The sequence below is a fragment of the Microcaecilia unicolor genome, chromosome 2 (assembly GCF_901765095.1).
Source record: "Microcaecilia unicolor chromosome 2, aMicUni1.1, whole genome shotgun sequence".
Classification (NCBI taxonomy): Eukaryota; Metazoa; Chordata; class Amphibia; order Gymnophiona; family Siphonopidae; genus Microcaecilia; species Microcaecilia unicolor.
The window spans coordinates 316,617,523-316,633,897 of NC_044032.1; the positions used below are offsets into that span (position 1 = coordinate 316,617,523).

Here is a 16,375-nt window from a genome sequence, read left to right on the forward strand (position 1 = left end):
CATTGTTAAATACAGAATAATGGGCTTGATGGATCCTTGGTCTGATTCAGTGTGATAGATCATATTCTTATGCAATACTCTGCAATCTAGTCCTGAATTATCACATGTGTTGGGATACGAGTATTCGTCATATGATTGCATGTGTTCCCAGAGTCTGTTTATTGGACACATCATGAGAATATGACCACTTAGATGAAGTTCCAGGCCCAGCTCAGGGACTCTAGCTTAGAGCCTGTGCCAATTACTCATACCTTATTCTGCTGAGTCACGACTTCCATCCACATAGGCTTTCTCCCTTTCAGCTATGTATTTTCCAGTTATCCTCCCCAAGGATAAAAACAACTTACGTATCCGGCTTCTCTTACATAAGCGCAAAACTATGGAACCCTCCCAAAAGCTGTGAAAACAATCCATGACCACTTGAACTTCAGGAAATCACTAAAAACCAACCTCTTCAAAACGGCCTACCCCAACGACCCAACATAGACCTCTTCACCCAGCAACACAGCATGACTATAATCATACTGGACAACACGCAATCTTCATCCCTTCCGACCCTCCACAACCTTGTATATGTTATCAACCGACTGGGCAAACACCTTTGACGGTACTATGTAAGCCACATTGAGCCTGCAAATAGGTGCGAAAATGTGTGGTACAAATGCAACAAATAAATAAATAAGGATGAACTGTAACTCAAGCCTAAAACATGCATGTGATATTTAAACATATAATGTACTGTTAAACTACCTGGTCAGGCAGCTGTTCCCACCAAATCTCAGTTATTCTAATGAGGACCAACTTCACCTTAGCCATCACTCTTCTAACCCTCCAACTGTACCATGAAACACCTTTTTACAACATCATTTCAGCAGGCTAGAATCATGGTGCGCACGATCTGGTGTGGGAAGTAATGGTGGCGGGGCCGCTTGATAACAGTGATCATAGTATGATCAGATTTAATATCAGTTTTGGAATAAGTATACACAGGAAATCCAATATGTTAGTGTTTAACTTTCAAAAAGGAGACTATGATAAAATGAGAAAGGTGGAAAAAAAATTAGAGGACCAGCTGCAAGGGTCAAAAATTTACATCAGGTGTAGATGCTGTTCAAAAATACCATCCTGGAAGCCAAGGCCAAATATATTCCATGTATTAAAAAAGGAGGGAGGAAGACCAAACGACAGCCGACATGGTTAAAAAGTGAGGTGAGGGAAGCTATTAGAGCTAAAAGAAAATCCTTCAGAAAATGAAAGAAGGAACCAACTGAAAATAATAAGATACAGCATAGGACCGCTGCTTTTTAGCATATTTATAAAAGATCTGGAAATGGGAGTAACTAGTGAGGTATTTGTGATCTGGATTGGCCACTGTTAGAAACAGGATGTTGGGCTTGATGGACCTTTGGTCTGTCCCAGTGTGGCAATACTTATGTATACTACACCTCAGCAACAGCATAAAAGTTGTACTTGTCTATTAGATTGTAAGCTCTTTGAGCAGGGACTGTCTCTCTTTGTTAAATTGTACAGCGCTGCGTAACCCTAGTAGCGCTCTAGAAATGTTAAGTAGTAGTAGTAGTAGTAGTACTTTAAATATTTCATTTTATAGAGAATTTCAGACTGTAAACTATCTGCAAGGGAACCAAATTGAAAACCAAAATAACTAGAAGCTCCCAAACTGTCTGGGGATCTCCAACAGTCAGGTTTTCAGGATATTTAGAATTAGAATGAATATGCATGATACAATTAGCATACAATGGAGGCAGATCTCTCATGCATCTTCACGGTGGACAGTTGGAAAACTTGACTAGATGAGAATCACCAAAGACAGGCTTGAAAACCACCAACTTAAACGTTTAACTGGACTAACATCAAAATTTACTACTGTGTTACCTCTGCCACTCTGGGTCACATGCTTCTTTCATCAATCATTTATTTATTGCATTTGTATCCCACATTTTCCCACCTCTTTGCAGGCTCAATGTGGCTTACAATATATCATGAATGGTAGAAATAGATTAGAAAATAGACATTTAGTGTTGCAGAAGGATCTTGGGTAGTATTATAGTAAGAAAACATGGTAATAATATAACAAGCAGATATTATAGACATGTGTGTGACTTAAAGAACTAAATTATGAATATTTATGCACATATTTTGGGTACAATAAAAGTGGCTCCCAAGTCTGGTCCTGGAATACCCCTTGCCAGTCTGGTTTTCAGGATATAATGGACATAGTAAATGAAATAAATGATGGCAGAAAAAGACCTGAAAGGTCCATCCAGTCTGCCCAACAAGATAAACTCATATGTGTTACTTTTTGTGTATACCTTACCTTGATTTGTACCTGTCCTTTTCAGGGCACAGACCGTGTAAGTTTGCCCAGCACTATCCCCGCCTCCCAACCACGAGCCTCGCCTCCCATCACCGGCTCTGGCACAGACCGTATAAGTCTGCCCAGCACTATCCCCGCCTCCCACCACCGGCTCTGCCACCCACTCTCGGCTAAGCTCCTTAGGATCCATTCCTTCTGAACAGGATTCCTTTATGTTTATCCCACGCGTGTTTGAATTGTTACCGTTTTCATTTCCACCACCTCCCGCGGGAGGGCATTCCAAGCACCCACTACTCTCTCCGTGAAAAAATACTTCCTGACATTTTTCTTGAGTCTGCTCATTTCATGTCCTCTCGTTCTACCGCCTTCGCACCTCCGGAAAAGGTTCGTTTGCGAATTAATACTTTTCAAATATTTGAACATCTGTATCATCACCCCTGTTTCTCCTTTCTTCCAGAGTATACATGTTCAGGTCATCAAGTGTCTCCTCATATGTCTTGTAACGCAAATCTTGGAGGGAGCGTATGCAATTTAAGTTCATGTATATTCATTGTGGTTATCCTGAAAACCTGACTAACAAGGCGCTCTTAAGTCTCCTACAAATCCAAAATTGGCCAAATGAGCTGAATTTGGGGAAGCACTGAGTTCTCAGTGATCTCTACATAGACTTAATTCCAATCTACACGGTTATCAATAGAAATCAAACAAAATAAAACATGGAAAAGAAAATAAGATGATACCTTTTTTATTGGACATAACTTAATACATTTCTTGATTAGCTTTCGAAGGTTGCCCTTCTTCCTCAGATCGGAAATAAGCAAATGTGGTAGCAGATAGTATATATGAGAGAAACATCAAAGCATTACTTTGACAGTCTGACAGAGTGGGAGGGTGGGGGTATGCATGGGGACATCAAAGCATTTCATTGATATTCTAACAGAATGGGTGTTGGTAGGTGAGAGGAGGGAAATAAACAGAGAAATACAGCTTTATGTTTTATAATGAGTTAGAAAACCCAGATCTTTATTAAGTCCTGTTTGTTGGGTGTCAAAATATTCAATCATTCTTATTTCAAAAGGTCTTACGTTCCTGTATTGTTTTAAAATTACCTTTCAGTATTCTTACTGTGAAATCACTGGTGCAGTGTTCTGGTCCTGTGAAGTGTTGGCCCACAGGGGTGGGGGCCTGACTGGCACCGGCTATTTTCATGTGATGTCTGTGCAGATTGAATCTTGTCTTAACCATATGGCCTGTTTCTCCAATATAGCATCCTTTGTTACATTTTTTACACTGAATGATATGAATGATATATACCACATTGGAAGATGAGCATGTAAAATAGTCCTTTATGTTGAATATTTTTCCTTTGTGAATGACTGTGGGGTCTTGTGAAATGTTTTGGCATAGTTTGCAGCTGGCTGTGTTACAAGGAAACGTGCCCTTTTCTTTTTCCATCTGTGTTGGAAGTTTACTTCTGATCAGCTTGTGTTTTAAATTTGGTGGGGATGGGTAATTCATCTTCCTGAAGTTGTGGCTGTAGGTCTCTTATGATTTTCCTCAGTTTCTCCAGCTCTGGGTTGTATGTCACTACAAGGGGAATTCTGTCTGTGGCTTTTTTTTCTTTGTACTGTAGCAGATTTTCCCTAGGTGTTTTGAAGGAGAAGGCAATATTCTTGGAGATTATTTTGGGGTTGTAGCCTTTCTGTTTGAAGGATGCAGTCAGGGTTTCAAGGTGTCTGTCTCTATCCCCTGGGTCTGAGCAGATACGGTGGTATCTTGTGGCTTGGCTTTAAATAATGGATCTTTTTGTATGTGAAGGGTGGAAGCTGGAGTTGTGGAGGTAGCTGCATCTGTCTGTGGGTTTCTTGTATATAGATGTTTGTATACAGCCATCACTGATTGAGACTGTGGTGTCCAAAAAATTGACTTTTTCTGGGGAGTAGTCAATTTTGAATCTGATTGTAGGATGGTATGTATTGAAGGAATAGTAAAATTGTTTCAGTGTTTCTTCCCCCTCCGTCCAAATCATAAAAATGTCATCGATGTACCGGTAGTATTTTAGAGGTTTGGTCTGGTATGTATTCAGAAATGTCTCTTCCAGCTCAGCCATATCTACAATCTACACTGAAAACCTTACTACTACTGTAACTTTTCTCCCATGTTAATGGCTTCACATACAATAAGCAAGCCTTCAAATAATACGTCATTACTGATTCTTGACCCATATGTCTAAAGGGGAGAGAGACCAGTTCCACGTTGAGGCATATTTTCAAAGCACTTAGCCTTCCAAAGTTCCATAGAAACCTATGGAACTTTGGGAGGCTAAGTGCTTTGAAAATGAGCCCGATAGTGTTCTAATTTCAGAATTTACAGAAAAGAGACCGAAAAATCCAACATAATGAAAACTTCATTCGCCTTTGATAACGCATCAAATGTGCGTGCACCAGAGTGGAAAGACCACGCACAAAAGGTGGTGAAGTGACTGAATCATTTAAATAGAGACATAAATAAAAGATCAGTTATTCAAACATACACTAATAACACCATATTTCCACAAATATGTAACTATGAGAGTTAAAAAAAAAAAAAAAAAAGAGCAGCGATGTGACCTGGCACAAACTGGACAGCTCCCATCGACAGAAATTTGCAGAGATACCAAGTCACACGCATTTAACTACCCTCCAATGCCGGCCACTCCTCATCACACGGGTTCCCCCAATCCTACCTTCAAACTCATGCTTAAGGTAACTCGCAGTCGCTGGCTCGCTGCCTGCCCCAGTAGTGCCCCCCGCCGTTTTCCTTCTCCAGCGCCCCGCCTCCTCTGACACAAGATCTCTCCGTAGGCCGAGTTCCGCCGGGCGCCCTACCAAAAGACAGGAAGTTGCGTCACGCCGGGGATGGAACGCGGCAGGACAATGAGGTTAGACCAGAAGGAGTCAGCATGATTACAAAAGGTGAAGCCGGCTCAGCCCCACCGCCCTCGTGCAGCCGTCATCCCCGTATACCCAAAACAAAGCAAACTAACCTATCAGCTGCTGCATCCACGTTGTCTTTCTGTTTTGTTAGTAGCATTTTTATTTGATCTCGCTTATATTTTCAAACATGCCGGCTTGTGCAGCATAGAGATATATACAGAGGAAGTATAGGTTTCATTGATTAGAGTCAGGGCTTTTTGGGTACTACCTTCACCTTTTCCATTGTCTTCTACAATTGACCTATGGACTCCAAGTTTTAATGAAAGAGCTCAGGCTCTACACATCAATTTTGCTTTGTCATAGATTATGTGACTGGTTGCAGGGGGCCTGGCTATTGTGGGGTGAGTCACTGAGTGTTTACTCTACCCTTGAAGGGTGGCCTAGCATTTGAATACCGGCACCTGTTTTGCTAGAAAAAACGCACTGGTTAGAGTATTAATTTGTTCTAAATCGTAATCAGTGTGTCATTTGGAGGGGCTGGTTATAGGGACTACCTAGCACCTTAACAAAGGCCAGCCAACACGACCCTACAGGCGGGACAGCGAACTCAACAACGCCGAGGCCACGCAACAGGCTTACCTCCTCCCTCACCTACCCACTGACCTTCAGGAGACAAGAAGCCAAAACCAGCGAGCCTACTGAAACAGACGTGAAACGTGAGTTAAAGACAATAACCCAGCCTCACCCTTTACTGACCCTTAGAAAACTAAAAAAAAAAAAAAAAAATACACCCCAGGTTCATTGAGGACCCAAAAAGAAACAAAATGAATATCTCCACACTACTCCTAATGACTTACACACTATCCCTAATACGCCAAACACTAACCTCCCCCCCGCACAAACACCAACAACATACCCACAATACTTAACCCCTTCAGAGTACCCAGGTACATCACACCTCTTCAGAACAACAATAACCAAAACAACGGTAGAACTAACACACAAGGACAAACCCACTATAAAGGAAAGAAAGGACACAACAAACCTACAAAACAAGAGAACAGACAACTTAAGAAAATCAATACAACTACGAACACAACCGACCCTTACCAAACAATCCAGATGGGATACATAAACGCCAGATCAGTAGTTAATAAAACAATAACTGACTGGATCGTGGCAGACAATCTTGACCTACTGCTCATCAGCGAAACCTGGATCCACGATCACAAGGACCCCATAATCCTAGAACTCTGCCCCCCAGATTACAAAATTACACACTGGACAAGAAAAGAAAAAAGAGGAGGTGGAATAGCAATAATCTATAGATCCCACTTCACCGTAACAACAACTGCTGAGTCTATAACACCAAAACTCAAAATTGCCTCAGTTAGAATCCACCATGCTACCCTGCTCGACCATCTAAACGTGATCCTGTTTTATAGACCACCAGGAAATTGGCAAGATTGCCAGTCAAACTTTATAGATTTCATATCAAATACAGGCATATCCAACTCCAACTTACTCATAATAGGTGACATAAACCTACACCTGGAAGACCCTAATGCAACCAATACACGTGATTGCAAAGAATTCCTACAACTATGGGACCTTAACTTGCCTAATATGCAGGCTACACATGTTAAAGGACACACAATTGACCTCATTACATACAAACTATCCTCAGATTCAACCCTTATACTAACAGATACAAAATGGACGTATGGTCAGACCACCATAAATTAAACGTAGCCCTACAATGGCGGAAAAAAGACACACAACCCAAGCAAGAATGCACAACCTACACCACTAGAGGACAGATTGATCCTTTTACATTCTGGCAACAGATCTACAAATCTGAATGGTTAGCACAGACAAACTCCGAACACTATCTCCAAAACTGGGACGACAGATGCAGGAACGTACTAGACGAAATTGCAACACTACAAACAAGAACCACATGAAGACACAGCTCAATACCTTGGTTCAATGAAGAACTGAAAAAACTAAAAACACAAGTCAGGAGACTCGAACGCGCATGGCAAAAAATAAAAAGTGAACATACACTCAAAGCTTGGAAACAAATGCAAAGAAAATACAAATATACAATAAGACAAACCAAAACAGCATACTTCAAAACCAAAATAGGACCAGAATACAAAGACGCACACAAACTCTACCAACTCATGAATAAACTAATAGACACCACACCAATTACCACAGCCAGCACAGACACCCCATCGGCAGACCAACTTGCCAAATACTTCAATGTGAAAATTATAAAACTTCGATCCACATTACCACTCAATACCACTGATCACGATAAATTTATGGATTGTCTGGACCCTACTCCCGGTGAATACCCAGCAGACCGAACCTGGATTGACTTCGATCTGCTAACCGAAGACACCATCACTCAAGCACTCAACAAATTCTCCAAAACCCACTCCAAACTGGATATTTGCCCCAGCAGCCTAATAAGGTTCGTTCCCAAACGCTTCATAACAGACCTTACGTCACACCTGAATTACATGCTACAACACGGACTTTTCCCCAAGGACAAAGGAAATATATTACTTACACCTATACCCAAAGACTTAAAGAAAAAATTAAATGACACAACCAACTACCGACCAGTAGCATCCATCCCCCTGATAGTAAAATTAATTGAAAGTATGGTAACCAAACAACTCACCAGTTACCTAAACAAATTCACAATACTACATGAATCACAGTCAGGATTTTGATCCAACCATCTTACTGAAACAGTGTTAACCACTCTCATAACCAAATTTAAACAACTAATTGCAACTGGAAACAATGTGCTACTCCTACAATTTGATATGTCCAGCGCATTCGACATGGTCAGCCACCAAATACTCCCGAACATCCTAGACTACTTCGGGATTGGAGGAAACGTACTAAGATGGTTTAAAGGCTTCCTAACAGCAAGATCTTATCAAGTGATTTCAAACTCAAAAACGTCAACACCATGGAAACCTGAATGTGGAGTACCACAAGGATCACCGCTCTCACCAACCCTTTTTAACTTAATGATGACACCTTTAGCCAAATCATTATCCAACCAAGGACTCAACCCGTACATCTATGCAGACGATGTCACAATATACATCCCGTTCAAACAAGACATAACCGAAATCACAAATAAAATCACACACAGCCTCCAAATAATGAACTCATGGGCGGATGCATTCCAATTAAAGCTAAACGCAGAAAAAACACAATGTCTTATCCTGTCCTCACAATGCAACACAAACAAAACCAATACCATAAACACCCAGACTACACACTTCCGGTTTCAGACAGCCTGAAAATATTGGGAGTCACAATTGACCGAAATCTCACACTCGAAGACCATGCGAAAAATACAGCAAAGAAAATGTTCTACTCAATGTGGAAACTTAAAATTTTTTGAATCAAATCTTTCTTCCCAAGGGAAGTTTTCGGCAGCCTAGTACAATCAATGGTGCTAAGTCATCTAGATTATTACAATGCCATCTATGCTGGATGCAAAGAACAAATCATTAAGAAGCTTCAAACCGCTCAAAACACAGCAGCCAGACTCATATTTGGGAAAGCAAAATACAAAAGTGCCAAACCTCTAAGAGAAAAACTACACTGGCTCCCACTAAAAGAACGAATTACGTTCAAAGTTTGCACCCTGGTCCACAAAATCGTCTACGGGGAAGCCCCGACCTACATGTCAGACCTTATAGATTTACCTATTAGGAACTCAAAAAGATCATCACGCACATTCCTCAATCTCCACTATCCTAACTGTAAAGAGCTAAAATATAAATCCACATCCGCGACCAGTTTCTCATACACCTTCACGCAGCTATGGAATGCACTACCGAAGGCCAAAAAACAATGCAAGACCTAACCATCTTCCGAAGGTTACTGAAAACAGATCTTTTCAAGAAGGCATACCAGAAACATCCATCTTAAATACTAAATAATAACATTATACACGAGCTATATAAAACCGAACTCTTATCACATGACTTGACTATCCTCTTTGAATGATCAAGCACTCACTAGATACGTTACAATCCAATTATTACACAGTAACCTTCATGCAATACCTTAATGAACTCTTCCTTATCATGTATGTATGCACATGGTATATATATATATATATATATACAGTGGGGGAAATAAGTATTTGATCCCTTGCTGATTTTGTAAGTTTGCCCACTGACAAAGACATGAGCAGCCCATAATTGAAGGGTAGGTTATTGATAACAGTGAGAGATAGCACATCACAAATTAAATCCGGAAAATCACATTGTGGAAAGTATATGAATTTATTTGCATTCTGCAGAGGGAAATAAGTATTTAATCCCTCTGGCAAACAAGACCTAATACTTGGTGGCAAAACCCTTGTTGGCAAGCACAGCGGTCAGACGTCTTCTGTAGTTGATGATGAGGTTTGCACACATGTCAGGAGGAATTTTGGTCCACTCCTCTTTGCAGATCATCTCTAAATCATTAAGAGTTCTGGGCTGTCGCTTGGCAACTCGCAGCTTCAGCTCCCTCCATAAGTTTTCAATGGGATTAAGGTCTGGTGACTGGCTAGGCCACTCCATGACCCTAATGTGCTTCTTCCTGAGCCACTCCTTTGTTGCCTTGGCTGTATGTTTTGGGTCATTGTCGTGCTGGAAGACCCAGCCACGACCAATTTTTAAGGCCCTGGCGGAGGGAAGGAGGTTGTCACTCAGAATTGTACGGTACATGGCCCCATCCATTCTCCCATTGATGCGGTGAAGTAGTCCTGTGCCCTTAGCAGAGAAACACCCCCAAAACATAACATTTCCACCTCCATGCTTGACAGTGGGGACGGTGTTCTTTGGGTCATAGGCAGCATTTCTCTTCCTCCAAACACGGCGAGTTGAGTTCATGCCAAAGAGCTCAATTTTTGTCTCATCTGACCACAGCACCTTCTCCCAATCACTCTCGGCATCATCCAGGTGTTCACTGGCAAACTTCAGACGGGCCGTCACATGTGCCTTCCGGAGCAGGGGGACCTTGCGGGCACTGCAGGATTGCAATCCGTTATGTCGTAATGTGTTACCAATGGTTTTCGTGGTGACAGTGGTCCCAGCTGCCTTGAGATCATTGACAAGTTCCCCCCTTGTAGTTGTAGGCTGATTTCTAACCTTCCTCATGATCAAGGATACCCCACGAGGTGAGATTTTGCGTGGAGCCCCAGATCTTGTCGATTGACAGTCATTTTGTACTTCTTCCATTTCTTACTATGGCACCAACAGTTGTCTCCTTCTCGCCCAGCGTCTTACTGATGGTTTTGTAGCCCATTCCAGCCTTGTGCAGGTGTATGATCTTGTCCTGACATCCTTAGACAGCTCCTTGCTCTTGGCCATTTTGTAGAGGTTAGAGTCTGACTGATTCACTGAGTCTGTGGACAGGTGTCTTTCATACAGGTGACCATTGCCGACAGCTGTCTGTCATGCAGGTAACGAGTTGATTTGGAGCATCTACCTGGTCTGTAGGGGCCAGATCTCTTACTGGTTGGTGGGGGATCAAATACTTATTTCCCTCTGCAGAATGCAAATAAATTCATATACTTTCCACAATGTGATTTTCCGGATTTAATTTGTGATGTGCTATCTCTCACTGTTACCAATAACCTACCCTTCAATTATGGGCTGCTCATGTCTTTGTCAGTGGGCAAACTTACAAAATCAGCAAGGGATCAAATACTTATTTCCCCCACTGTATATATATATATATATATATATATATATATATATATATATATATATATATATATATATATAGTAAACGGGCCCGCTGCTCCAGTATGGGGGGGAGGAAGCAGCCTCCCGCGAATAGCCAGGACTTCACAAAACTGCCACCAGGAAATACTTCAAAAACATTCCTTTATTTTCCAGATTCATAAACAAAACTTCACTCCAGAGTAGAGACTTGCTTCCCAGGCAGGGCTGTTCTGCCTTGCTTAGTACATCAGCCAATTACACAAAGACTTTGCCCCCTTCCCTGAGGGGAATGCAATAGTCCTTTGGAAATCCCTGCTGTTTTGGTCCCAGTCAGTAGCAAACAAATAGTACTTGTCCCACAAGCAGGATTTCCCCTCAAGACAGTGTTAATCACCCAGCAGCCTCTACTTTCAGGAGGTTCAATACTTTTGGGACTTCCTTCCACCCAAGGTATTTCAGCCTGCTTCAGTTCTTTAGGGACCTGTCTTGCCCAAGGATTTTCAGCCTGCACTGCTCCTCTCCTCCTGGACTGAACCCCTCTTCTCCCCCCCCCAGGCAGCCCTCCTTCATAAACAAGCCTTCCAACTTCAGAGGTTCTCACAATAATCAGGTTTCAAAACAGGGTAGTAATTCCCCCACCACTCAGGGTTTCCCCAAAAGAAAACCAGGCTTCTCTACTTAAGCAGGGTTTAAACCAAAATAAATTCCCAAAACCATGTAGGTTCCAAACCTTCAGGGGCTGCCTTCCTCAGCTCTCAAGCTCCCATTCCGTTCTGCTTTCTTCCCCTGCCCCTCCCATCCAATCCTCCTCCTTCTCAGCCCACCCCTCCCTATTACAGGTGGGCAGCATGATATACTGATTGCTGGTCCCGGGAACTGGCTCCTTCATTCACCCTCCCTCTTGTGGTCAGAGACGGTATATGGCCAGCTTGCCTATCCCCTGGGATCTCACTGCTAGGACTGGAAATGCATTCTGGGATATGTAGTTCATGGTTCTGCTGCTTCACTCTATACATCGGGGATGTAGCCTTGTCACAATATATATATATATATATATATATATATATATATATGCAAAACAAAATGGGGTTCACAATTTGCACAAAGTCCAATGACACAGAAAGGGGTGGAAAAAAGAACAACTCCAAGAGATCAAACAAAATACCAAGATAAGATGCTCCAAAACACAAACTTTATTCAGGACCTACACGGTCCGTGTTTCGGCTTTTAAAAAAGCCTTCCTCAGGGGTTTAAAAAACAATAACATATATATAATAATTAAATTTAATACACAAAAAATTGGTACTTAAAAATTAAAATCAGACACAATGTGTGTGAAAACGTATATAGAAGAACACACAATCATTATATTAGATTAATAGGAAAGGTGTAATTCAAAATTATTATATAATTATTATAATAATAATTCTATTAATACATCAGACAAATATCGTAGATAATAAAATGGTCAAAAATGACTGTAAGAACATACCTCAAAAAATAATAATATAATAAAATGATAAAATCTCTGTACATCAATGGCATAAATATATCATATTAATCCATTATGGTATTAAATAAAATATGATATAGCGTACAACAAAATGTAAATATTAATTTTTAAAAAATTAGTTACTATAATAAACTGATTCATAGAAGTAAAGAGATTAAATAAAAAGGAAAAAATATATAACATTCAGAAATACATATTGTAATCAACAGTACTAATATTAATGCATTCATATGAAAAACAAATCATATAAACTACATGGAAAAATAACCAAAGATGGCAAGCATATGAAAAATGAACATACCGATCAGTGAGTGCACAATAGTATACTGATTGAAAGAGGAGCACATAAATTGATGTCTCTGTAAAGGAACGTCAGAAATATGAATAAGAATAATGAATAAAAACAAAAAGAAAAATAAGGAAAAAATTATTGAAAAAATTACACCTATCCTATTAATCTAATATAATGATTGTAACATAGTAACATAGTAGATGACGGCAGAAAAAGACCTGCACAGTCCATCTAGTCTGCCCACGATAAACTCATATGTGTATACCTTACCTTGATTTGTACCTGTCTTTTTCAGGGCACAGACCGTATAAGTCTGTGCAGCAGTATTTCCCGCCTCCCAACCACCAGTCCCGCCTCCCATCACCGGCTCCGGCACAGACCCCGTATAAGTCTGCCCTCCCCCATCCTAGCCTCTCAACCACCAACCCCTCTTCCCCCCGCCACCCAATTTCAGCTAAGCTTCTGTGGATCCATTCCTTCTGCACAGGATTCCTTTATGCCTGTCCCACGCATGCTTGAATTCCGTTACTGTTTTCATCTCCACCACCTCCCGCGGGAGGGCATTCCAAGCGTTCACCACACTCTCTGTGAAGAAATACTTCCTGACATCTTTCCTGAGTCTGCCCCCCTTCAATCTCATTTCATGTCCTCTCATTCTACCGCCTTCCCATCTCCGGAAAAGATTCGTTTGCGGATTAATACCTTTCAAATATTTGAACGTCTGTATCATATCACCCCTGTTCCTCCTTTCCTCCAGAGTATACATGTTCAGGTCAGCAAGTCTCTCTTCATACGTCTTGGAACGCAACTCCCATACCATCCTCGTAGCTTTTCTTTGTACCGCTTCCATTTTTTTAACATCCTTCGCAAGGTACGGCCATTGTGTCTGATTTTCATTTTTAATTTTTATGTACCAATTTTTTGTGTATTAAATTTAATTATTATATATATGTTATTATTTTTAGACCCCCTGAGGAAGGCATTTTTAAAAGCCGAAACACGGACCGTGTAGGGTCTGAATAAAATTTGTGTTTTGGAGTATCTTAGCCTGGTATTCTGTTTGATCTCTTGGAGTTGTTCTTTTTTCCACCCCTTTCTGTGTCATATATTGTCAGGATCACACGCTGTATCCTCACCACTCCTTCACAGTCTCTTCCTTCTCAGATTTGCACACCATTCACTCCCAGGGTTGAAGGTCTGCAATCAGTGCCTCAGGAAAACAGGTGATTCACTAGAAGTGCTTTATTATCTCCTTAATACTTCTAGTCTTCTTACGTCTTCCCAGGCCTTCCCCTCTACCCGGTATAGTCCAACTTTTAAACACCATTCACGTTAGCACTGCTTTCAATACAGTTCAGCTTAGCACTGCTTCTCAACACCGTTAACTTTCACAGCAATATGGTCTAAATCACTTTCTCACTCTTAGACCTAATGACCCACCTCCCTCATTTGTCAGCACAAATTCACCTGACATCCACCCACTGGGTCAATCCAGCAAGTCTTCATTCACACCCTCTCATGTTCAGTTCATAACTCACTTTTAAGAGCCCTCTAACAATACTTCCATTTCCTCCTCATTCTCTCTTTCTTCCACCTCCTCCAGTTCCATTCTCTCCTCCCCTGCCTCTCGATCTAGGGGCTCCTCCCCTCCCACATCTGATTCCATTTCCCAATCAACCCCCGGCTCCTCCCTTTCTTGCAGAGAATCCTCTTCCTTCACCTGATCCCTCTGCTGTTGCTGCACTGCCTTCTGGACCTTGTAGTTTCTTAGTTCCCGGTTTCTCTGCTGTTGCCATGCCTTCTGGGCTTTGTAGTTCCTTTGCTCCTCACAATATATATACCATGAACTGTTCCATATATATTATGTTCCATGTATGTTACCATGTATGTATGCACCTGAACGCAATACCATTTGTAATTCTGTTAACCGGAAATGGCAACCGCCATTACGTCAAATGTAAGCCACATTGAGCCTGCAAATTGGTGGGAAAATGTGGGATACAAATGCTACAAATAAATAAAATAAATAAATCAGATGCATTCGTGCATAGATTTTTTTCACCTAGTAAAGGGTCACCAAAACAAGACATCATGTTATGAAAATCAGCTGCTTAACAGAGTTTCTGTTTATAAGTACAAAGGGGTTGTTGTTGGTTTTTTTTAAACCTTAATTAAGTTGAACTGGGAGCATTTAACATTTTTCTTTTTTCCTGAGTGTACATCAAAAGAAAAAGATGGTTTGTAGGAACTTGCTCCTTTTGTTTGTGGATGCATTGGTGTGAGAAATGTTTAAATATATTGCTTTTTCATTTAACATAATTAGAAAAATAACTTATGCTCTGGTTAGGGTTACCATATGGCTCCAGAAAAAGGAGGACGGATTGAGCCAGCCGGGTTTTACTTCCATTGCTCCTTTTTCTGGAACCATATGGTAACCCTAGCTCTGGTAGAAAGGAACTCTTTAGGGATGAGAGTATAACTATACTTTTGTAGGCCCTCTCTAACAGAAATCACCCTATCTAACAAAAGAAACTCTGTTAGAGAGACATGTGCAAATTGATAAAAGTGCTGAGACAGGAAGAGAGAGAAGATGAGGGGGTAAGAAGCCTGAGCTGCTGAAGACCCAGAGATGCACAGAGCTTCAAGGACAGGCCTAACAATGTAGCTAAGCATGAGACCATGAAGCTGTAAAACTATGGGCAAAGGGAGCAGAAGGAGGGGGGTCAGGGGGGAAGGTGAAACATGCCATGTGCTAATCTATGCAAAGCTCTCACATAAGTTTAAAGATAAGAAAATGCAAACCAAGCAGAACTAACAATGGATAGAGGCTCAGCTGCTTGATCAATGGAAACTTTTCAGAGGACTGTCATATGATTATTAGCAATGATGTATTGGGGGGGGGGGGGGGTGGTAAATGTGATCAATATCCAATGAGAAACTTAGGGGCAGATACTTAATGTAACCAAAACAAAAGGGTATAAAACCATTAAGGAAGGGTGTGCCTGTTTGCTCTCAGGAGCACCCATTCTTGCAAGGGTGTATTTTGAAATAATAAATTAAGACTTGTTTCACCAAATCTGGTTTCATAAGTTCTTTTTTATTAAGTTCTCAGGTTATCTGGGGGCTATTTATAACAATTGGTATTTTACAAAAATACACTTCATGTTTTATTACTACTATTTCAAAGAGAGGTATTGTCCAGAGTCAGTCCAGAGATTCTGTCCAGAGTCAGTCTAAATGTGCCAACAATGTCCAATTCTGTTATATATATCTATTTTTTCTTCAAATCTGTGTGGTTGTAAAAAGCATTGTCTCCCAGCTGTGTGTTTGTTTATAGATTAGTGTAATTTTATTATGAAGGCAAATACACCACCAAAATACAGTAGCCAGCAGTAGACACAGAAATGATAAAAGAAATCAGAGACGCGAACAAAATGGGCAATGTGATAATAATGGGTGACTTCAATTATCCAAATATAGACTGGGTAAATGTAACATCGGGACACGCTACAGAGATACAATTCCTTGATGAAATCAAGGACATCTTTATGGAGCAACTGG

At 40.9% G+C, this 16,375-nt stretch overlaps 1 protein-coding gene across 2 annotated transcripts in view; it reads right to left on the bottom strand.

The window, feature by feature from the left end:
- FSD1L (fibronectin type III and SPRY domain containing 1 like) overlaps positions 1–5,148 on the bottom strand; it is a 525,899-nt gene extending 520,751 nt beyond the window's left edge. For both annotated transcript variants that reach the window (XM_030194325.1, XM_030194324.1), the window contains exon 1: positions 5,061–5,148. In XM_030194325.1, coding sequence (XP_030050185.1) covers positions 5,061–5,072 — 12 coding nt within the window. In that variant the 5' untranslated portion in view covers positions 5,073–5,148. The remainder of the gene's footprint in view (positions 1–5,060) is intronic.
- Between the last annotated feature and the right edge of the window lie 11,227 nt (positions 5,149–16,375).